This window comes from Cetorhinus maximus, unplaced genomic scaffold (assembly GCF_964194155.1).
Source record: "Cetorhinus maximus unplaced genomic scaffold, sCetMax3.hap1.1 HAP1_SCAFFOLD_154, whole genome shotgun sequence".
Classification (NCBI taxonomy): domain Eukaryota; kingdom Metazoa; phylum Chordata; class Chondrichthyes; order Lamniformes; family Cetorhinidae; genus Cetorhinus; species Cetorhinus maximus.
This window is the reverse complement of record NW_027596144.1, coordinates 627,675-652,729: the sequence shown is the minus strand read 5'-3', so window position 1 is coordinate 652,729 and position 25,055 is coordinate 627,675. Positions and strand designations below refer to the sequence as shown.

Sequence of the window (25,055 nt, the reverse complement as noted above, 5' to 3'; positions counted from 1 at the left end):
CCCATATCTCTGATACCCTTTGCACCATAAAATCTATCAATCTCTGTCTTGAATATACTCAATGATGGAGCATTCGCAGACCTCTGGTGTAGAGAACTCTAAGGATTCACAGCCCTTTGAGTAAAGACATTTCTTCTCATCTCATTACTAAACCCCTAATTCTGAGACTGTGACCCCCTGGTTCTAGACCCACTAGCCAGAGAAATTAATCTCCCAGCATCCACCCTGTGAAGCTCCTGAAGAATTTTATATGTTTCAATGAGATTACCTCTCATTCTTCTTGTCTCCAGAGAATATCGGGGTAGTCTACTGAATCTCTCATGGGACAATCCCCTCATCCCAACAATCAGTCTAGTAAATCCATGTTGCACCCCACTTTAAGATAAAATGGCCATTTGGGCAAGATATCCCAGCAAGCAGTAGCACTCTTGGGAGGAAGAGAATGGAATTGACAAATAAATAAAACCCTGTTATTGGACATATTTAACTGTTTGTGCTAATGCCCTGAGAAAGAGTAAATTAAGAATGAGTTTTCCAGTAGAGGTTGGAACAGGTTCGACAGCAGGTCTCCTTGCCAGGAAGTGGCGTATGTAAAACAAAAGAGAGATGGGCAAAATATCATTTGTTTGTTTCTCTAAATTCAAAAATTAAAAAAATGTGGCTCACAGTGTATGACCTGTTTTGGAATACAGACATTGCCTTTTAGAAATTAATCTTTGAATGGCCATGTAATCGTCTCCGAGCTGTAATGTGATTCAGATGTTTGGAAGACCTCACAAACCAGGGGTGTCCAAAACTTTTGTCTTTGTGGGCCACTTAGTCTGTAGCATGGAGCCTTATGGGTTATGTATCATGTATAAATCTATGTTCTCCATGAATTCCAAAATATCTCAAGTTGCTGATACTAACAGAACCTAGTTTTCTCATCTAGACTTTGTCTGGCAATGAGACAACAGCTCTATTCAAACAGACACAAAATACAAGAGCAGTTATAGCCAAGTTGCCAGGGCACCCAATGTGGTCATCAACTGTGAGCCAAGGCCCCTCTGGTCAGTCATTGGCTTGTATATAGAAGAGGGACTGAAAGGGTAGACAGTACTTTTAATGGTGATGTGCGTTTGTCTCCTTTTAGCTGAAAATGGGCGAGTGTTGCAGATCTGGGCAGGAGTCAAACACATTACGCTCTCCCCAAGTGGCAGCAACACCTTCCTAGAGATGGTGGACCTGGAAGAATCACTTTTTGAAACACCATTGTAAGTGTTCTAGATAAAGGTATAATGCAGACATGCGTCATTCAAACTCTGATACAGTGTTTATCTTCTGATTTCCCCTCCATCTTGTAGGTATCAATTCTCACTCAAAGTTGTTACTCATCATATGTGAACCTGGATAGTAAATATTGACATGCTGTTCAACTGTTCAGTGCCTCAAACTGAGCCTGATCTGCAGCCTTATTGAGCATGTGCACAAATGGAAGCACATACACATAGACTCCTTGCAGCAGGAGTCACCAGATCAATCTTTCTCAAACTTTTCCCCACTGTGACCCCATTTTAAGGATGGTAGATTTACTTCCCTGAAGGGCATTAGTGAACCAGATGGTTTTTTATGACAATCAACAATGGTTTGACGGTCACTATTACTGAGACTAGCTTTTTCAATTCAGATTATTAATTGAATTTAAATTCCCCCAGCTGCCTTGATGGGAATTTGAACCCATGTCCCCCTGTCCCCAGAGCATTAGCCTGGGCCTTTGGATTACTAGGCCACTGACATTAACACTATGCCACCGTCTCCACACTCTTGAATGCCAGTGATGCCATTTTTGAGCTCAACACTCCAGCCAACGCCCTTCCTTAACCTCACACAGCCGAACATGCATTAAACAGCAGGAAGGGCACTCTCCCCCCCACCAGCACTATTTAAATGGGTCGTTCAACTACTTTCAGGTTAGTTGCTAGTTGATTTCTTCTGGCTGTTGCTGTGATACAGCAAACGCTTGGTGCTTTCTAGAGTTGTTTCAAGTTGCAAATGTTTACAAGGAATGGAAGACAGGTGCTGAAGGACTTCTCACTGACTCCAAAGCTTCTGCACAACTGGTTGCTGCCAGGCATGGGTGCACTAGTATGCCTTCCCCTTTGAATATAGCATGACCGAGAGAATAGTGTAGGTCAGGCTGCTCGAAAAGGGAGAAGGAGGAAAAGCAGCAAGAGCAAGAAGAAGAGGAAGGGTGGCAGCATCCTAGACAGCCATAGTCTGTCCAGAATATACTACTTTGAGTGAGAAACCAATAGCTGCAATCGCAATTCCCCGTTGCCCCACAACTTCCCTTCCCTTTGTTGTTGACCATCACATCGTCACCTTGGCCACAATGCTGGAACCAAAATTAGCACAAAATAAACATTCCAAACAACATTTATAAATTAAATATTGACATATTGCAGGCAAACACGAACTAAAACCCCTGTGCGATCCCTTAGTGCCTATCTTCCATGTGCCTTTGCCTGACCTAGTGCTTTGACACTGTGCTACCCCAGTGGATGCATTATAGGTGGTGAAAAGCTGTTGAGGTTCCATGGGGGAGGCTGCAGATTGCCTTGGAGGACAACCTTGAGTAGTTCTTGGCCTGGAAGCAAGGCTTCAGACTGCTCCATCTTGACATGGGCAGCAGCAGTCTGGGCTGGCTGGTTGTCATGGCAACAGTGATGGCACTGGCGGAGTGGCAGGGATGGGGATAAGAATACTGTTATCCTGGAAGAGGACCGTGGTTCGTACTTCATGGAGCACTCTGGTGGGATGGCACCTCAGCAGCCCTTGTGATCTGTCGAAGGACAGATTGCTAGACTGCTGTGATACCTCGCCAGCCCCTTTGAAAACTGGTATCTGCAGCAATGATGGCAGCAGCCCGAGCCTGCGCGGCAGCAGCCCGAGCCTGCGCGGCAGCAAGGCCGAGCCTGCGCGGCAGCAGTCCCAGCCTGCGCGGCAGCAGCCCCAGCCTGCGTGGCAGAAGCCCCAGCCTGCGCGGCAGCAGCCCGAGCCTGCTGACTTTGGTCTAAGCTTCCAGTGCAGCACTCAGACCTCTGGTGTAAGCTGCTTGCACTGTAGTGAAAGCTGAGACCTATCCTTAGAAGCTACATCAAAATTGGGTCCACAACAAGTGTGTTAATAGAGTTGGCCACCACCTCTGAGCTGGAAAGGATGAGCAGCAAGCTCTGTACAAAGCCCTGGGCCAAATGGGTACCAGACTCCTTCATGCTCTTACACATTGAAGGCAGACTTTCTGGCAGGCCTGACAATGCACCAAGCATTTCATTGTGCATACCCATGAGCCTTCTTCTTTAACTTACCCTGTATCTTGAGGGCCTACCGTCATTTGAGCCTTCTGTAACAGAATTTGTATGTGACCTCGCTCTCTGACAAGCTCACATCTCCACTACCCATGTCCTTGGCCTGGCCGGAAACCACTCGAGCCAGGTGTCACACCACTTGCAGATCGCACCTCTATGCTAAACTCTAAATTACGCACAGTGTCAGTATCTGAACTGGTAGCTGTGCATATATCATTTTGCGACAGAGTGTCTTCACCATCACTGCCTTCTCACTGTTCCTCCACTGGCTGGTTAGTTTGCATTTCCTGTGTATCTGAAAGGAGAAAGGCACAACATGTGGGGAGGGAGCAGCTTGCAAAACAGAAGAGATTATTGGATGAGGAGGAAGTGGGATGTGAGAAGAGGAATTAGATATGATGATGCCATCATCTTCAAATAGCATTCCAATAATAACCAGTACAATCTCTTCCATGGGGTTAGGATATGCAGATGTGCCTGTCTCCCTCTGAGTTAGCTGTCGCTGCTCTGGCTGTGTGCCACCTTGTCCTGAAAGAGAGAGAGAGAGATGTGTGTCAGTGAGTGCCATGAATTCTGTTTGGTTGACATGGCTATCATGCTTGAATAGCTGGCAGTGTGTACAACCTGGCAAATGTGGATATGACGCTTCCAACAATCTAAGTGTATGAAGGGGAGGTGAAACACATGTCAGATATGAGTTCTGATGGATAGTGATTGTTGGTATGTGAGTGGAGTTGTGGTGAACTGAGCAGTGTCTGAGACTAGTAGTGCATATGGTAGGATATGGCATTTGATGATGCATTCACTGACAACCGCTCATGTGAGGGCATTGAACATTTTGTGGCACTGCATACAGGTTCTTGGGGCTCGACTCCTGGCATTGACCTCCATGTCTATCTATCCCCACTTGTAGCCACAGGGGCCAGGAGGCCCTCAAGATACAGGACATCTCCCCTACTTTCTACCTTCATCACCATCACCAAGACCACCAGTGTAGTATCTGAAAACCTTGGAGGCCATGTTCTCCCATGTTGTGTCATTCTTTATTGTTTCCTCGGTCAGAATCACTTCTTACACGACTTCCAGCACCTACTCCAACCACAGTGCACTACCCCGAGAGGTGCAGGCTAACCTTGAGAAGTGCTAGGAAGTTATGATTTTGGGCCCCCTGCTGATGGATCCAGCCAATGATCAGCGCAGTCAGAGTTGGCTGCACACAGCAATAATTCTAATGAGCAGACAGCACAAAGTTGGCATGCTGCCTGCATTCCAATCAATGGGTGTGGTAATCCCCACATCACAATCCCTGTGCCCATTTTTAGGGATGATCCAATTTAGTCACCAGGGTGTGAGATTTCTTCTGCACACCTGTACCATCCTTACGTTCCTAAGATCAACCTGCTCACGGTGAGTAGGTAACAAGAGAGGGGGCTTCTCCACTGACTCACTTTAGTGGGATCCTGATGGATGGCCAAAGAGCTGCATAACCTCAATGGAAAGGTAGTTATTATGTGACCAAAAAGCAGACAAAGATGCTGTTTTTTTTCCTTCCCACTCGGTGTATTTCAAGCCCAGAATTCAAGTTGCTGCCATGTTAGTGTGATGAGGTTCATAAAGGGGAGTTCTCCCCAGACTGAATGTGACTAAAACATCAAACTCGTTTTTTCTGTTCACACAGTGGTTTCGATGCCATCCGCTATCCCCTGATGGAATATGTGCCAGAACATGACAAGCTGAAGGTTAGCAGTGCTGAATCAAATAGCACAATCGATTCATTGAACGCCAAAGACAGCAATGTGAATGAAGCTAAACTGGACTTACTTTCAGTAACTGGAAACATGCGTGGTTCATTACAGGGTAAGAGCTGAAACACACATGGCCGATTGTATGGTAAGAGCTGAAAAACGCATGACTTATTGCCCAGTAAGAGCTGAAACATGTGTTACTTAGTGCCCAGTAAGAGCTGAAACACACATGGCCTATTGCAGGGTAGGAGCTGAAACAGGTGTGGCCCATTGCAGGGTAAGAGCTGAAACAGGTGTGGCCTATTGCAGGGTAAGAGCTGAAACAGGTGTGGCCCATTGCAGGGTAAGTGCTAAAACAGGTGTGGCCCATTGCAGGGTAAGAGCTGAAACAGGTGTGGCCCATTGCAGGGTAGGAGCTGAAACATGCATGGCCCATTGCAGGGTAAGAGCTGAAACAGGTGTGGCCCATTGCAGGGTAGGAGCTGAAACATGCATGGCCCATTGCAGGGTAAGAGCTGAAACAGGTGTGGCCCATTGCAGGGTAAGAGCTGAAACAGGTGTGGCCCATTGCAGGGTAGGAGCTGAAACAGGTGTGGCCCATTGCAGGGTAAGAGCTGAAACAGGTTTGGCCCATTGCAGGGTAAGAGTTGATAAAACTTGAACAATGATTATTGCCAGGTCTCTCCCCAGGATCTACGCCAGGCTTTATGAGGGGCTATATGCAGCTGTGCTAGGGGCTCTCCATTACCTTCCCCAAATGACACATTGTTCATGTATGAACTTAGAGAATGTTGGCAGCTATTCACCATCAGAGTCAAGCCAGCTGCTGTTCTTTCTCAGGGTTCATACAAGGACCAGGATTTTACCGCCCTACTGCAGTGTGTCTCCCCCTGGTGGATGCGCCGGGAACATAACATCCCGCCGTGCGGGAGGTGCTGTAAAATCCTGGCCAAGGTTTCTGGGATAGCAGTTGGGAGTAGGGACTAACCCGCTCACCAAGGCCAACTGTAATGTCAAATGTACCATCCATATTGAAGCTTTGGGATTCAAATCTTACATGTTTCCAGTCTGTACATTTCAAGGAGATCTGCATTTACCCATATGTTATCAGCAGCTGAAGGTGTTTTCAGTATATTAGTCAGAATATGAATAAACAAGTCAGACATGACAGTCAAATGCTTATAAGTATTGCTGTTTAATTGTCTTCTCTCACTCTCAGATAAATCTTTCAGCCAACTGTATATTCAGCAGCTAATCCCCTGGAGTCCCTTCCCTAAACCTCCACCTCTCTCTGCTCTTTTAAGATGTCCTTAAAACTTACCTCTTTGACCAATTATTCAATTAGCTGTACTAATATCCCATTAAGTGGCTCAATATCTCTTTGGGCTTGATTTTTAACCTCTGCTGGGGCAGGGAGTGTGGAGGTGGGCAGGCATTAAAAATAGCACTAAGGTAAAGTACCCTTGTTCTGCTATTATCACATTCTGCTTTCTCACCTTTATGCCACTATCAGCACCTTGCCACTACCATTTACACTCCCTTTGTCATTTAGTTCATGACATCTTTGTCAATCCCTCCTTTGTCCCCACCTATCGCTGGCCTTCTATCCAGCTCCACCTGCCCCACCCTCCTTAAACAGTTTCATCACGTTTCCGCTTCCCTTCAGGTGTGAAGAAGGGACTCGAAACGTTAACTCTGTTTCTGTCTCCACAGATGCTGCCAGACCTGCTGAGTTTTTCCAGCACTTTCTGTTTTTGTATCAAAAATAGCATCGCTGGCCAGCTTGCCAGTACCCTGGGATTTTCCAGTTGGCTTCCAAGCTCCCAGAGGCGATGGCGGCCAGTTTAACTGCCTGGAAGCAACAGGAGCCGCAGGCCGCCCTGTAGATGGGTTCCTAGCTGTAAAGCCATTCTTTATTTAAACTTTAAAAAATTTGGAGAGCGGGCGTCTCCATTTTGAAATGCCCTTTTCCTCACTTACCTTCCATTGCATTCTGCTGCGTTCATGCTGGAAGACCAATTGGCTTTCCAGCTTAGAAAACCCACCCGATGTCCTTAATTGGACAGCGATCCTACCCTCTGGCCATTTATTGACTGCTCTGGGGAAAATCTCACTGAGTGACTGTTTCCAACACAGTGTGCACTTCTGATCCCCTTTTGATCCTGAGGGTGGAGTTCGGAAACCCCTAGGGAAAATGCTGCTCATTGTGTCTGATAACGCTCCTGTGAGGCACCAAGGGATGTTTTACTATATTAAAGGCACTTTTTAAATGCAAATTTAACCAGTCAATATAGCTCTTTAAATCTTAGCACCTTTCCATTCTGTTTTGCAATTTTGGAGGCCAAGAGTGCAATAGCATTGCTCAGATATTAAATGGTTAAACGTTGATCGACTAATGCTCGCACATTATTAACACCTGCTTTAAACATGCCTGCTTAAACATGCCTACCCAAATACAACCTGAAATCTTCAGTGTCCACCATCACATCTGGTGGGTAATCTAAAGAGCGCAGGTGGACAACAGGGACTCAGCAGAATGATTCTACAACCCATTCCCTGAACCCTGGCCTTTTCACCACTCTCTAAAATTGAACCACAACCAGATTGAAATTCCAGTCCATGGCATCCTGTGAAGTCCCACAATGTCCACGTGTGCATGGGTGGCTTCAATCGCTTCTTTTCCCCATCACATGTTTATTTTAACTTGATACCTGGAGATTTCAGGGGATGATTGGGGTTAATTTCCAGATGGTCCAGTGGTGATTGTTGATTACCCAGCTTTCAAAGGCTCCCTTGAGTTAATTGATCCTGCACCTCAATAGGAAAAGTTGACATCGTATTTCAAGATTGGTTTATCACTATGCCTATGAATCTGGATATCACCCAGTGCCCTGTTACACATACTTACCACCTTGACTTAAGCATCCCCACCCATTTGGGTCAGCTAGGCTGATAAAATGGCACCTCATCCATGTTTCTTTGCAGCTATTTAGGTGAAATACACCTTTGAAAAGTTGCCATTGCTGTTTGAGATCTAATGGTTAGGAATGTAATTGAGTGGAGAAGTGGAGGACTCCTACTTCCTGATCACCGGGTAAATGAAGTAGAGCTGCAGAACAGATTTGAGGAGCTGAAGGACCAACACCCATTCCTGTGATCTCTGAGACCTCCTGTGTTTGGAGAGGTGAGAGAGGTGGTGTCAGTGCAACCCTGAGAGCTGTGTATGTCTGGAGTGCCTGGAGAAATTCTGATGAAAGGTTATTGAGCTCAGTTTACCTCCACAGATGCTGCCAGACCTGCTGAGTAGTTCCAGCCTTTTCTCTTTTAATTTCAGACTTCCAGCATCTGGAATATTTTGCTTTTGTCTTGTTGTAGACGATGTGTCCATTTGGATTGTCTTGGGATTGTTTGGGGACTGTGTGTGTGCGTGCGTGTGTGCGGTATCCCTGGAGGTTTGGTGTGGGGAGGTTGGGTTAACATGTATCCGCTTTGCCCCCAAACTTCATATCTATCAATTTCTGACTTTGTAAAGAACTGGATTTTCTCCTTCATAAATCAGAAACCTAAACAAATATAGATTCTCATCTATAGCGAATAGAATCGACCCTTTTATTTTAATTTTGTGAAAGTGCAGCATGCCTTTCCCCTTGCCCTTTCAAAAGATCACCAGTGCCATATATAAAACAGAAAGAACTTGAATTTCTAAAGCACCTTTCATGTCTTCAGGATGCCTCAAAGCACTTTGGAGCCAATGAAGTAATTTTGAAATGTGGTTAGTCCCTGTTGTAAAATAGGGATGTTTCCTTTGTAATTTTAATCCTGAAAGATTTTGTTGAACATTTTCACACTGTATTCTCCCAAGCAGGATCGGTTAGTTTCACAAAGCCTTTGTGAATTGGCTAATTAAGAGTTGCCATTTAAGCTGCTGCAATGGTGCTGTAATGATTTACCTGAATCCACCCTACCTGTGCTCCCTCAGGGCTATCCCACAACAGGCACAGTCCTCTATTGTTAGAACCTAGAGGATTTTTAATAGGAAACTGAATGTGAAACGTGGCACTAAACATGTCCCAGCATATGCCAGTGTGTGGAGATGTTTAGCATCACAGGGGTGAGTGAGAAAAATAATTGGTAATTAGCTCTGTTGAAGACTGGAGCCTTTTTTTTATCACCACATCAACCCTTAAAAGAAGCAAAACCAGAGCGTAATTAAATTTTTTTTTAAATTAGTGAGCACATCTTGTTCCATTTTCTCTGGGAGAGTTGCACGTGCTCAAGCGCAGTTTATTTTTTTTTGCACATCTTTGTGCCATGCCTGAGTTTCAGTACCATGTGAATGAAGCTGCAGGTCGAGACCATCTCAGTGACAAATGAGCGCAGTGAACTGAAGCGTGGCTGGTAACCTTGCATTCCACCCACAGTTTTTCCAGCCCCATTTCAAAGGCACACTGAAGATTGTAATAAGAGCTAAAGAAGGCAGAGGGCAGTGGAGACACAGGACCGACTGCTCCACTCCACAGCAGAGAAAGTGGCAGAGCCTATTTTTTTGTCCAAATGTGATAAAGAAAAAGACAGGAAAGAAGGTGGCCATGGTGATGGGGGAGTGTGGAGAGATGTGACAGTGTATCAGCATCGGTTCTGTGCTCTTGGTCTGAGAATATGTAATTTTTGGTGTCAAATTGTACAGTACTTGACCTTTATCAGGAGTTGCAAAGAGATTTATAGAGAAACTGTGGGGGAAGCACTGTTTATTTGTGGCTTTGAGGTGAACTTTGGTGACCTTCTGGCGCTTTTAGGGCTCTTCTGTTCAACCACATTCATGGCATCGGGTATCATGAGAAGCCAGACAGGATGATGGTGAGGAGAGTGAGGCACACCAGAGAGTGTACAGTAATAGTGAAGATTGCACATTACCTCAGTGTGTGCATTTCTGAGGCTTCAGTACTTTCAATTCATCTATGTTACTTTGCAGCTCCCTATCTCCGTAACGTTCTCCAGCCACAACCCTGTGAGATCTCTGCATTTCTCCAAATCTGGCCTCTTCAGCATCCTCAATTTTCATCACTCCAGCACCGGCAGCCATACCTTCAGCTGCCTTGACTCTACATTACTACAGCAGTGACTACACTTCAGAAGTACTTTGAGACAATCTGAGATTGTGAAAGACATTATATTAATCCAAGTGTTTTTTTTAACTCTGGTATTCCCTCCTTAATCCCCTACATCTCCTACTTTAAGAGGCTCCTTAAAACCTACCTCTTTGACCAAATGTTTTGCCAACTGGCCTAATATCTCCTTATGGGTTTGGTGTTCACTTTTACCTAATAATGTTCCTGTGAAGCTCCTTGGGATGTTCTACTATATTAAAGGTGCTAATATTTGCAAGTTTCTGTATAATCTTTTTAAATTCCTTCCCCACAACCCCCCGCCCCCACCCCTCCATCCCCCCACAAACTCTGGCAGTCCTCTGCTATCTCAGCCAAGTGGCCACTTGTGATCCTAGAGAGTGAAAGTTGGCAGGCCATTCGACTGTAGAAGGCAGCATACACAATCCCAATTCTGTCTTCCCCGAAAATCCCCACATCCTGCCACCCCTGACCTTGCACCTACACGTGTGCAGTATTTTACAGCAGTTACCATATAGTTTTCAATATTTCCCTGTCTTGGAGGAGGCAACCCCATTTCTAAATGTTGACACTCTCCTGCTCCCTACCCTTAACCTCGTTCCATGTTGTAACATCCTAAAGACTACATCAGTTACACAAAGAAAACAGTATCGTCATTGCTGAGGATGTACAATTCTACACAGCAAGAGAAACAATGTGCCGATAAATTTCCTACATTACAACAGTGACTACACTTCAAAAAGTGCTTAATTGGTTGTTTTGGATCTTAGAGATTGTAAAAGGCTTTATATAAATGCAGGAATTTCTTTTCAGATAAAAGATAGAATACAGAATTCTTGGTGCTTGCAGTGTCCTAGTGAATCCAGCCCTCAACTGGCAATCACCAATTTATCGACCTCTTCAAATTCCCTCATGGTGAACATTTTTAAAGCTTCTACTGGATGCAATTAGGAGCAGGAATCCTGGCAAAATTGCCCCCTCCTTTGCCCATGCATAATGAAGCCAATGTAGTGTCCCTCGTGCTGACCCCAGCTGAGATCCGCTACCTCAGCACACACCAGGGATCAAATCTGGTAACCGTTTATGCTGCAGACTCATGTCTACAGAGGACAAGGTTAAGGCAGCTGGAAATCAATTCACTAACAACCCCTGAAACCTTGTGTAATCCCCAAATCCGAAAAGGTACAACCTGCTGTTTATAAATCTTCTTAGCCCTGGCAGCTGTCGGGGAAAGGAGGACCTGTCTCCTTGCCTCCCTCAGCTCCATTCAAATCCCATGTTCTGAAGGACAACTTAACCTAGTTCCTTTGGAGAGAAAAAAAAATCTACGTCAACTTTTATATCTGATCTTGCTTCCTGATTGCTGTGCCTGCTAGTTTTGCAGTCTGCTTGGCAGGATGATCAACACTCATCCAGAGCCATCATTTGTGGCTTTAACACAGATTGGCAGAGACTAGAGCAGACAGGACAGGATAGTTCACATTGGTTGCTCCAGTTGCATCTGCGCACAAAACAATTATTGTCAACCTAGCACAAGTGCCAGAGGCACCCACAGCTTAGTTGCCCTATTAAATACACTGTGTCCCTGGGTGTGCTTGCTTGTAAAAAAAAACTGTTTTCAGGATGTGGGTGGTGCTGGCAAAGCCATGTTTTTATTGCCCATGCCTAGTTGCCCCAAGAAAGTGGTGGAGGGCCAACTTCTTGAAACCACAGCAGTTCTTAGACTGATGGTGGTCCTGCAATGGTATCAGACAGAGAACTCCAGAGTACTGACCCAGCAACAACGAAGAAACAGCAATTATATGCTCATATTAATGGTGGGACTTGAGAACTTGGAAATGATGGTGTTCCCACAGTTTTATTGCTCTTGTAATTCTTGGTGGTGGAGGTTTTGTTGGAGGTGCTATTAAAATAAGCTTGCAAGTTGCTACAGTGCGTCTTATTCATGGCATATATTACAACCAAAGTGTGTCAGTGGCAGAGGGAATGCACACTGAATGCAGTGGCAGGGCTGCTGATCATGCAGGCTGGACTACTGATGGTGAATACTCTATCTCAGTCAATACAAAGTCAATCCTTCAAAACTCTTGGAGTTGAATGGACCTTTCTCATCCACCCTCATTTGTTTTAAAGGCATTTTCAGTTTCCCCGTATTTTCCATCTCTACACATTTCTTAGTCATGAAGTGCAGACAGGAGATCTCTTTGCGGCTTCTGTAACTCCCCTTTAAATCCAGTTGAGAAGGAGCGGCTGGCTTCTTTTTGTGAAAGTCAAGGAGTTTCTATATTTGACATATTCACTGTGAACTTCATGACCTAGAATGCAGCACAACTTGCCATTCCTCTGCCCTTCACACCCACCCCTACATTTTCTTGTTAAGAACATTAGTACAGGACCAATTTTTATGTGTGCACCTGGACAATAACTGTTGCCAGTCTGTTGGACCATGGGAGTGGTAGGGGTGCATCCATTATGTCCTTGCCTGGTGTTCTCTTGCATGCATGCGCACACACACAAGCACACACTCGCAAACACTTCCATACAGACACACTCACACATGCTGTCACACTCACACACTATCCAGTGGCTCACTGGACGAACATCAGGAATAGGAACCTGTCATATTTTTCTCTTCTCTAGTTCAGGGCTATTGATATCACTTATTAGCACACTAACTACTACTTTAGCTGTGATCAGCCAATTCATCAGAGAATAGACATGCAACTTCGACCTCTCGTTGCCTGTATGGTTAATTTTGTATATTCTCAAATGATGCTTTCATAATTATTTATCAAAGTGACTTGCCTGAGCTGAAATGCAGATCATTTTCCCCAGAGTAAAATTACAGGTAAAATTATTCATCCAGGTTTTGTATTCTACAGATATGGAGATACATAGGATGGTCCCTCTCAGATTACAGTCCTTCCCTCCCTGCATGCTCACTGGTTGTGAAATCAAGGATAGATTTTCTACCTATTAAAGGTGGAAAACCAAGCCTAAAAAACATAGTGCCATCTCCTACATAAATGCATTCTCTCCTGGGATCTCCCAGTTATAGAATTTCCAACTCTTTTCATCTTCCTTACCCCCCATAATTTATACGCTTTTAAAACCCTAAGTTTAGCATCACTTGATTACAGATTCCTTGTTTTCTTTCCTAGTCTTTTCATCCTTGGCAGTGACCTTGGTGCTTCTGAAGTTAATTAGTATTAACAAAAATCCAAAGTCCTTCACAGATATTGGCAGCTATCACCAGGTCTGGTAATGGAGATCAGGCCAGCTTGACATTGCTGAAAACCCACAAGTTAACAAAGGGCAGGCTGACCTGGACAGGAACCGGTTGACTCAACTATCAATCAGTAAACTCAAATTACAAGAACCTCTGAATTGAGCCACCTTAAGCATGCTGGACCAAAACCAGAGTTCTGCTAGGTTTAGACTTTGACTTGCTTTAATAAGAGCAGAATTTAAGCTGTCTCACTTTGCCACATAGGGATTTTTCATTCTGGTTCTATGGCTTTTGTGGAAATTGAATTGAACTAATCCTGAATCTTTTTGGTCAGCTGATCAACCATAATTGTTTCACTGACCCCCTTCCCTCAATTGCTCACACAAAAAAGGCTGTAGGGAATTTCAAATTGCCCATTAGTGAATCTTCTGCAGGATTGAAAATCACGGAGACATTAATAGCTATGTTTGATCAATTCTTTTCCCACTGGAAGGATTTTGTTGTTTATCAGAAAAAACAATCAACATACACAGCCCCTGGATGGGCCAGGCTTGTTGGTCAAATGGCCTTTGCTCATTCAGGACTGATGATATGAAATCTAGTTCCATCTCATAACAAATGTCATGAGGAGCATCTCCTATGAAGAGTGCGTGGTAGTGACAAACAAGTGGTGGAGCATCCCCCTGATGATGATGTGACAAAGGGCAATACTTCATGTAGCACTAAGCAATCCAGAGCAGCAAGATCCATGTGCAGTTCTCCATATGTTCACTGCCTAGACCTTCACATGAAGAATGGACACCTGGTGAAGACTTAGCTGGTATCACATGGAGCTGTGCCCCAGCATGAATCAGCACCTTCAGGAGAGCAGGAGGTGAGAGCAACTTTTTTATAATTGGATGGAGCAGGCTGGAACTCCAGTTCAAGATGCAATGCAATGCAGGCCTAGTGATTGCCCCTGCTCCCCTCACTTGTCAGCTTCTGATATCACCAGTTGTGAGCAGGAACTTGACACCTCGGGTAGTTCAGGGGGCGCAATGAAGGAAATGCATGACTAAGTAGGGAGGAATTCAAACTCTATATTATGGATTTGTATTGCAGATTAATAGAAGGTTAGAGACAGTTGATAAATAATTAACACTATGCCATCAACACTACTCAGGCCATCAGCTGTCTTAAAAGGATGAGGAATGGACAGAAAACATCTCAGATTAGATGACAAGGCACACTACTCCTCACTGCATGAGTAAATATGACACCATTTTTGAATACCTATAGTTATTCATTTAAAGCTAATAACATACTAATAATATTGCTCTCTCCCCAACCACTGAGTTTCACTTTCACCAGCTACTGTTTGGACTATGTTTTATTTTCATGTCCTATACTAGTTACAAAACTTACTTGATATAAATTTGGGAGTTCTATGGAGTTATGTTGGAATGCTACTCCTTGCAATGGCGCTGAGAGGTATGCTGGGTAAACATAGTGTCCTCTTACCATTAGAACCTGATTCAAATCCAACCCAAACTGCTGGGCTGAAAGTCACTATGATCATCTGACTCCTGCATGAACTGAGCTTGAGCAGTCTCAGCCCAGCTCTGATTGGGTGTGGGTGCACTGCAGACAAACTGTGTTTAATATAGCTCAAATTAACATTGAAATGAAGGCCAGCTAGTACAGGAACCGGAAGTGTCACCTTGGTGTAGGAGAGATGCCATTCTGAGCTTGCCGGGGACGGAGACACATTGTTGGTAGCTGGCCTGACAGTGCTTGATACAGATGTCAGGTGCCAGCAAAGGGAGCTCTTCCACCCTCAGTGCTGATAGCTTGCACCTTGCTAAGTGCAAATATCAACATCACCCTCACATCCGCCCCCCTCCCCCGCCAAATAAAAATTAAATTGAAATGTACAAAATAGTAATATGTGTTGGCAAAATACAGCACCAGAAAACAGCAAAGATTCAAGCAGATTCACTGCACTTTGTCCAAGATCCTTAAATATTAACCTGCAGCATGCACTTGAAATGTAATTCATTGATTTTCCATATTCCATATTTAGTCATTAGAAGTCTATGGGGCAGCCAAGGTTTAAAAGAATTTTTTGAAGAAGCTTCTACAGCGTTCTAGGTCTGAACTGAATAAATAGGCAACCTTAAGCAGCTATAAAAAAACAACCCAGTAACTTGACTAGACAAAACAGATAGGACAGTTACATATTGCAGCCCTAGTGTTCCTCCTGTATTGATTTGTGCACTTATGGAACAGCACTTGATGTATTAACCATGCTGAAGTGCACCAGAAATAGAAGTGGAAGAGTAAGTGAATAATGCATTTGGATGGGAGAGCCATCTCCCTGAGACACAGCAAGCATGTAGACAGAGTGTTCCTTTATGGGTCTGCAGAAAGCAGCTGCACTTAAAAAAAAGAAAATCACACTATTGTGACTTACCCTGGAAGAGCTTGCGACGTAAAACATTGTTCACTGGTTTAAAAAAAATTGTGTCAGCCAGTCCCACAAAGAATTTATTTTTCAGTGTGCTAGTCCTTTGTGTTCCAGTTATTCTTTCATTATTTGGAATGCTTGTTAGTTTGAAAATGCCTCAGTGGCTAAGAAAACCTTTGAGAATTGCTTTGAGGTTTATATTTTTCCTGCGTGTTCATTTCTGCCCATCTCTTTTCTCTTGATTTTATTTTAAGTTGTCCCACATCCTTAGCATGTGCCAAGTGGCGTTCCCCAATGGTGTGTGACCAGCTCCCGAGCCTCAGCTAATGGTGCTGTAATTTCAGCCCATCAATGGTAGCACTGTCACCCCTGAGTGAGAAGGTTATGAGTCCCACTTCAAAAACTTGAGCATAAAATCCAGGCTTACACTCCAGTGCAGGACTGAGGGAGTGCTGCATTGTCGGAGATGCCCTCCTTTGGATGAGATATTAAACTGAGGCACCGTCCACCCTCTCAGGTGGATGTGAGAGATCCCATGGCACTATTCAAAGAAAACCAGTTAAGTTCTTCCCAGGGTCCTGGTTAATAGTTATCTCTCAACCAACATCACTAAGAAACTTGCTGTTCAAGGGATCTTGTATATGAATTGTTTGTTGTGTACCTACATTACAATTGTCAAAAGTACTTCATTGCCTGTAAAGGACTTTCGGACATATTGAGGTCATGAAAGGCATTGTAGAAATGCAAGTCTTTCTTTCTTTGTCCCTTATCTTTTCTTATCTTCTCCCAAAACCACTGCCAGTATAGACAGAGCCCCATGGAACAGAAGATGTCTGATGTGATCCCCAGTCTGCACTAAATTAACTGCTCTTAGTTAGATGGATCACTGGGCTTGCCCACAATGCTTTCCACCACTGAATAAAGTACTCACTGTCTAGCTCAGTGAAGAATGGTCGTATAGAACAAAGTAGCAGAGGGCCAACAGTGCTTTGTGAGACTGCTCCGGAGGAGGAAAACAATTAGACCCTTGCCCAGTGGCAGCATTCTGGGAGGTAAGAAGACAGGGAAATAATGACAGCCTGTAGCTATACTATGGCAGCTCTGTGGAGGTTCTTCCTCGACTGCTGAGCTTGTTAGTTTCAAAACTTCTGCTTTAGAGGATTAACAAATTTTGGAACCTTTGAATCTGGTCCGAATTTATCTGGACGCTCATCTCCGTTAAATTACGTGTGGGGAATTTCAGATAGCTCTTGATGAATGCTGCTATGCTGATGAAGGGAATTTAAATAGAATTAGGTCCGATAAGAGCTTCAGCAAGAGGACTGAGGGCAGCACATCAGTCTCCAGACAGCCTTAGCGGCTTGCAGACTGCAGCTGCTGGTACCCTCACAAGGAGACAGGAGATGCTGACTGTGTCAACAGTCTGCCAGAAAATACTTTATTGATCATTTTACTGGCACAAACCTGTACTTTGGTCTATAGCATGAGGCTGTTTTATAAATATTTTATGTGGCTTAAAATAATGGAGCTCTTAAAAGGGCGATGTCTCCATTTCAGGAGCCAGGACAGTCAGAGGAGCTGCAAGCAATTCCTGTCACAGTGACAACAAATGTATGCAGCACAATATCCTTAATGCAAATAACCTGCAGGGGTCTTCTTGGCTCAGTTGGCAACACTGCTGTAGGTTGTTCAAGTTTCACTCCCAAGACCTGACCCCTAATCTAGGCTGACACTCCACTGCAGTAATGACAGCACCCATGTTGTCAGAGACGTTAGTCAAAACCTCAGGGATTTTCAGTGTACTGGCCAACATTTCTCCCTTCCTCCCCACCACCAGCCACACTGCCAAAGATACATGGGCTGGATTTTACAGGGCAGCGGGGTCCCCATGTGCTCCCCCCCAGCCCCCCCACCTAAAAAGTCAGGGTTTGGGGAGCCTGCCCATGACCCTGATGGCCACCCTGCAGCAATTTAACACTGGGAGCAGCATTAATTTCTTTAAGGTGAGACTTCCATCTCTCTTTCTCTCAGGAGGAGGTCATGTCTTAGAGCGCTGCCAGGAATCCAACAGCGCCAAGGAACTCTATTAAGTCGGAGGTCGGGGGCCTGCCAACCTGGCCCGTGGAGGGCCGGGTTCAGGAGGCTAGGGTGGGAGGGTTAAAGTGGAGGATAACCGTGGGAGGGTGCCTCTGAAGGGCTCAAGATTCACCCCACCACCCCCACCCGACACCAGTCTTTGCAGCTAAAGCTACTGAGCTTCCCGCATGGCATGGGCCTACCCTGTTGCAGGTAAATTATCAGCAGTGGCGGGATGAGGTCCTTAAGTGGTCATTAATTGGCCACTTAAGGGCCTCAACACGCCCAAGGGTGGGCGGCTGCCCAACACCCCCCTGCCCCCCATAAAATTTCAGACAGGTTGGGGGCCGAAGGGTAGGTGGCAGGAAGGCTGGATTTTGTGTGCTTTCCACCTTCAAATCCACTAGGCGGAGGAGTATAAAATCCAGCCCACTAACTGGTCATTTACCTACTTTGTATAAAATGACTACCGCACTTGCTCACATAGGAGTTAATGTCGATAAAAGTAATTCACTATACGTGAAGTAGATTAAGTTATTTCTGAGCAATTATTACATTGAATATTATTTTTCAATTGAAAAACAAAGGGACCAAGGCCCTTAGTGCAGGACACCACCAAAATTGAAAAGGAGAGACAATGAGCTAATTCCAGAAAAAGTGAGGCCAGGATTGGGTTTAAAAGCTTGAAAATTGTAAGAAGGAAATAAGAGAGTAAGAATGCATTTAAATAGCACCTCTCACAACTTCAGGATGTCCCAATGTGCTTTTTAACCACTGTTTAAGTGTACTCGTGTGTTTAAGTGTTGTAATGAAGGAAACACAGCTGCCAAATGCAAGGTTCCACAATCAGAAATGAGATAAATGACCAGTTAATGTTTTGATGTTGTTGGTTCAGAGGTGAACAGTGGCCAGGACACTGAGTGAACTCGACTGCTTTTCTTTGAAAAGTGCCATGGGATCTTTTTACATCCACCTGAGAGGACAGACAGAGCCTTGTGTTATGACACAGCAGATGGTAAATGCTGAGCTGTTCAAATCCCAGAGGGAAACTTGAAACAACTGTCACAATAATTTTCAATTTGTAAGTTTCGAGATGCAGGCTTTGAATTCAGTAATAAGACCACCGAGTCTTAAAAGGTTTTTATAAAACTAAATTAAACATTTATTAATAAAAGAAAAAATTGTAAGCATACTCGTATGTTTACATATTGCTACTATAATAACTTCTAAATCCCCTAATTACTTTAACTCCCAGTTACACTTTTGTTAAGGTAACAATAAGACACAGAGATTTTAAAAGACCTAGGCAAAGTAAACGATACCCTGAACAGTCGGATTCAAAGTGAGTTCTCTTAACTTCAGTCCCTGGAGGCAGCAGTTTGGTGCATACAGGCTGCAGGCTTTTCACACTTGTTGGATCTTAAACTGTCCCCCTTACAAACAGCCTTCTCTCCTTTACACATATTTTCCTCTTTGAATGCAAATTCCCATTGTTTCACTGTGTCTTTTGAACTTTACCTCTCTACTAATAAAAAATCTATCATAGTACCAATTCCACCAGTAATCTTTGTGATAAATAAATAAGCACTGTTTCTTACTACTTCTGCTGGCTAGGTATGCATTACACCCCCTCCTTTGAATTCAAGCCACTATAGTTTGTTTAAAAATGCAAATGTTCCCTTTACACTTCACATTCTAAAACATTCCCATGTTTACCTAATGAACATTTAACTTCTCTTCTTACATCAAAGCACTCAGACTAGCTGCCTCTAATTCAATTAAGTCTCACAGACACACCCCACTATTACTCTATTTTACAATAAATTCCAATAACATTATGGAAAATATATCTTCCTGACACTTTGTTTAATGTTTCATCCAAACAGCACTCTGATATTGCAGCACTCTATCAGTACTGCAGTGAAGTGTCAGCCTAGATTATATGTGTAAGTTTTAGTGTGGGACTTGAACCCACAACCTTCAAACTCTAAGGCAAGAGTGCTACCACTGAGCCACAGCTGGCATCCAGGAAGATTGCTAGACTGAGGGAGGTAAAGAATTTGATGATTTTGAACTTCAGCAGAAGACTGGTGAAAACAAGGGAAATCTAGTTATATAGGATCTTCGCAAATGAGAGTGGGACCAACATGGGGAATCCTGAAGCCAGGAATTCCCATTCCTGGGATGTGATGCACCATGTGAGATGAGGTATATTGGCCTTACAAAAGGAGTTTGTGGGCCTACCAATGTAGTCCAGGTCTGGCAAGCAGGTCTTGGGGGGTGGGGGTGGGGGGGAATGTTTAAAATTTTTTTGGTTGATTCTTTCTGCCCCTGGGCAGAGTAGAGCAGTACTGGGGTGGGAATATATGCACTGCCATCTTAATGGTAGAATTTCCACTAACATGGTACCAAAGGAGCACTCCCAAGTAGCAGTGACACTTGCTGTACCCATGCAAAATAGGTGCCCTCCCTCTAACCCCACAAATACATCAGGGGCCAGTATTGAGAACAGTGATGCAACTGCTGGCTATGGAATTTCAGGGTCTGAGTGCAAAAGTCCTTGTGTGGAGCTTCAGCCTGCAGCCTTCTGACGCAGAGGGTACAACTGTGCCATGTTCACATTGCATTACTGCAGACAAACTGCATTTGAGCATCATTCATAAGGCTATAAGCTGCCTATTTTAATTTTTCTGACCTTTGTGTCTGGTATACTGATGTTATTTCACAGAAAAAATGCACTTCCTCTATCTACTATTCATTATCTGGTATTAGATTATCCTGTGCTCAGCAATCTCTCTAAGTCATGCTTTCTCTTATCGGCAAGATCTTGTTTAACTGAGTTAATTTGCCTTTCTGAAATGCGCCTATAAATAAATAAATCAGACTGTTAGTAATTCACAGTTAGTTTTGCCACGGCAGATTTATGCAGCTCGTAGGGGTCGCGGGGCTGGTGGTGAAGGAAGGAGTCTTACATGAAACCCTTTCCGAATAGAGAAAATCTTGTGCCTCAGTACACTGACATCATGAACATTCACAGATTGATCCTGCAAGCCAGCAGAGAGCAGGCGAAGAGATGAAAGACAAAGTCAGCCTTTCTCCAGTCGTTCCCAGTGATATCCATGGACTGGCCCTCAGGCAAAGTGAGCTTCAGAGAGCTCATTCATAAATAGCCATGCCTGCGCGATATGCTGCCAGAGACGGCTTCTGTTCTAATCAACATCAAAGGGGTACCCTAAAGATTTGATATTTTGATGTATAACATTTATTACAAAGTCTTTGACATCTTTGTTGGTTGAAATGTAACCTTGTGTTTAATTATAACTCTGCCACTAAATGATTCCTCCTATATTTATATGTGTAACGTATAAAGATCCAGAATCTGGGGAGGAAAGAAACTGAAAGATCAAAATTACCACATTGTCTTTCAAAGACTCCAACATGCTCCTCATCGCTGAGTGTCTCAGCAACAAATTAACCGTCTGAACAGTGAATTTCGCCTGCATCTTTCACAACCAATTGACCCATAAGGTAAATTCATTGATGCTGTACTCCCAGTAGGGAGTCCCACTCTATGGGAGCATAGCTTGGAGGTGGGACTTCAATACTATAGTGACAGGTCTCTGATGCCACATTCTCTCCAAGCATGAAATCAAGCGCCCACCCTGCTCCTCGTTGTTGTCCACGTGGTTGCACTTTCTGGCAGAGGTTGTGAGGCCAAGATCAACAGCTGCCCTTGATTTCTCCTCATTATCCAGAGGCTCTGGGGCTCAGCTCCTTTACTTGAGTCACTGTCTCAGGTGAGAACAGCTAACTCAGGATGAAACCAGGGATGTGGAGACTTAACCATTGGACTTGTTAGCACAACTTAAGAGTTGCATTCCACTGAAAAACATTTTCCCACACAGAAAGGAGTTCAACATTGTGTTAAATTTGAACATCCAGCTTGGCATGATCCCTTAATAAAATAAATTATATGGAAAGAGTTTCTAACATCTTTGGAAGCACTGATGCGCCTGCTCTCCTCATGTCAGCTGTGTGTGCTTTAATATCATAAAATCACAAAGAATGTGCAACAGAGACACACGGCATTTGGTCCAAATGGTCCATGCACCACACTTCTATTCTTTTCTCTTATGTGTTTATCCAACTTCCCCATAAATGTATCTAGCTATTCACAGCAAATAGTTGTGGTAGTGAGTTCTGCACTCTAACATGAACAAAACCCAATTTACATAAAGCAGTTTTGGAGCAACTTGATTCTAACAGTTACTTAATTTTCAGACAGTGCACAGGAGAAAGATTGTTCCTATCTTGCCTGCTAAAAACACAATCCTTGTAGAATAGCTACTGAGCTCTCTCCAAAGGCTCTGTTGCTAAATGTACTCCCAAATATAATAGCAACCAGAAACCTTGCAGATTTGATGTCCAGTTTATGCCTAGATATTTGATGTCAGCTGGGGAGGAGAGAATATCAGCTAAGTTGTGTTCTTGAAATTACGTTTAAGCAGTTGACAGGTCTGAAGCAGATGAAGTAGTGGGTACAGGTCATGCATGCGAACAGCAAAGTAATGTTGAGATATGAGGAGCGAGACAGCCTCAATGTGGAGAAAGCACATTGGAGAATCTACAGCATGTACATTTGACAGACAATTAAGGGGAGCATGAGGTCTTGTAGTTTGTTTTAATTTGAATCTTCTTCTGTAAATTGCGCAATTAACATTTTTACTCCGCAATTGTACTGTCACCAAGTTGGGTACGAACACAATTATGGGCAATTCTGAAAGGCTTGTTTCACAGTCTTTGAGTGAACTGGTTACATAGTACTATTTAACTTGGCTAGGACTTGGAAATCGGAACAAGTCTAAATACTTGTGCTAAAGATGAACAGGCTTTTATGTAAATAGATTTGATGGAAATGCCACTGGTGCTAAAGATCACATCTTTGGGAACTGATGACTCTGAACAAGCCAGATGGTGTGGGAAAATAATGACATAATTAACAATTCACAGTTTAGAGGTGCTTACATTTAAATCCAATTTATTTTCCACAAAATGTGGGCACTTCCCACACAATTTGTTTTGCCAGACGTCATGCCTTCCACCAATGAAATTTACTTTTAACTATTTGGTGAAATTTATTCAAATTGCTTACCTCTAGCTCAGTTGGGAAAATGCTGCCCCACATAGAACTTAGCCACATGAACCAGGAAAGTCCCAGATTTAGTCTCCAACCTGTGCCAGGTTAGCTGATGCCAGCTATTATAGTTTGTCTCAGCTTTCCTGATCTAGAGTGGAGAAAAAGGAGTAATGCAGTACTTGCTGCTTCTGATTACTATTCAGTGACTGTTGCTGGAAATTACGTGTAAGTGGTAAAACCAAAAAACTGCAGATGCTGGAAATCTGAAACAAAAACAAAAATACCTGGAAAAACTCAGCAGGTCTGACAGCATCTGCGGAGAGGAATACAGTTAACGTTTCGAGTCCGTATGACTCTTCACCAGAACTGAGGAAAAATAGAAAAGAGGTGAAATATAAGCTGGTTTAAGGGGGTGGGACAGGTAGAGCTGGATAGAGGGCCAGTGATAGGTGGAGATTGCCAAAAGATGTCATGGACAAAAGGACAAAGAGGTGTTGACTGTTGTGACATTAGCTAAGAAATGTGCTAATGGTGACATTAAGGGTAGAAAGCAGGACGAGCAAGGGACAGATAGCCCTAGTGGGGGTGGGATGGGCGGAAGGGATCGAAATAGGCTAAAAGGTAGAGATAAAACAATGGATGGAAATACATTTAAAAATAATGGAAATAGGTGGGAAAAGAAACATATATATAAATTATTGGGAAAGGGGGTGGGGATGGAGGAGAGAGTTCATGATCTAAAGTTGTTGAACTCAATATTCAGTCCGGAAGGCTGTAAAGTACCTAGTTGGAAGATGAGGTGCTGTTCCTCCAGTTTGCATTGAGCTTCACTGGAACATTGCAGCAGGCCAAGGACAGACGTGTGGGCATGAGAGCAGGGTGGTGTGTTGAAATGGCAAGCGACAGGGAGGTCTGGGTCATGCTTGCAAACAGACCGAAGGTGTTCCGCAAAGCGGTCACCCAGTCTGCGTTTGGTCTCTCCAATGTAGAGGAAACCGCATTGGGAGCAGCGAATACAGTAGACTAAATTGAGGGAAGTGCAAGTGAAATGCTGCTTCACTTGAAAGGAGTGTAAGTGGCATTGGATGACTACAGGATCAGGCTTAACTGTGATGCCCTCCGCTGTCAACTAGCCCATTGACACTCATTGCCTAGGCTCACTGATGAAGATAGGTCACATTGATCCAAGTGCTGCCAATGCCCACAGAACCATATCACAACAAGAATTCATGCCTTCAGCAAAGGAAGGGTAAAATATAAGGACTTTAGAAAAAATTATTATAGTATTGCAACCAGTACCAGGTAGTGACTTCCTTTTTGAAAAAAGATACATGGGGTGATTTTCCCCAACTACTTTAGGTACTAAAGAGCCTTTGAGGTGGCCAAAATAGAGAGTGGAATCGTCCCAGATTTGCACCAAGTGTGGTAGCGGATGGGAAAAACAACTTTTTATCCGGCGGCTGCAATGGTGGCTTCTCACGCCGTAACACCCCAACCCCGCCGTATTAATGATTCATTCCTGGGAAACATGCCGTTTCGATGGCAGTTGGGCTCTCATTTGCCTGCTATGTCACCACCTCACCACTTCTTCACGCCAGGCACCGTTTCTAATGTCCAGCCACGCGCACACCTCGCAGTGCTTCCAGCCCAGGACTGCTGCATGGAAAACATGACCCCGAAAGGCAAAAAGACAGCAGCCCCCAGGTTCAAAGACGTGTCCCTCGAGCGCTTTTTGGACATAGTGGAGGCTTGCCATGATGTCCTCTACCCCCGCTCTGACCTCAGGATGAGCAGCAACATCAGCAGTGGCGGTCAGCTCCAATGCCCTGCAAAAGAGGACAGCCACCCAGTCCGCCAGGGTATGTCACTCTTCTCATCGCTCACAATTCACACACTCACAAACCCATCACACCTCAAGGGACAACACTACTAACTCTCACACATACCCT

At 44.1% G+C, this 25,055-nt stretch overlaps 1 protein-coding gene across 5 annotated transcripts in view; it reads left to right on the top strand.

Annotated features, from left to right (window-relative positions):
* Positions 1–25,055, top strand: part of LOC144672935 (MORN repeat-containing protein 1-like) — a 194,490-nt gene that overhangs the window by 53,499 nt on the left and 115,936 nt on the right. For all 5 annotated transcript variants that reach the window (XR_013574212.1, XM_078534942.1, XM_078534941.1 and 2 more), the window contains 2 exons: positions 1,133–1,253; positions 5,026–5,204. Coding sequence is in view for 4 of the 5 variants with exons in the window: in XM_078534942.1 (XP_078391068.1) it covers positions 1,133–1,253; positions 5,026–5,204 (300 nt within the window). In the remaining variant the exon portion in view is untranslated. The remainder of the gene's footprint in view (positions 1–1,132; positions 1,254–5,025; positions 5,205–25,055) is intronic.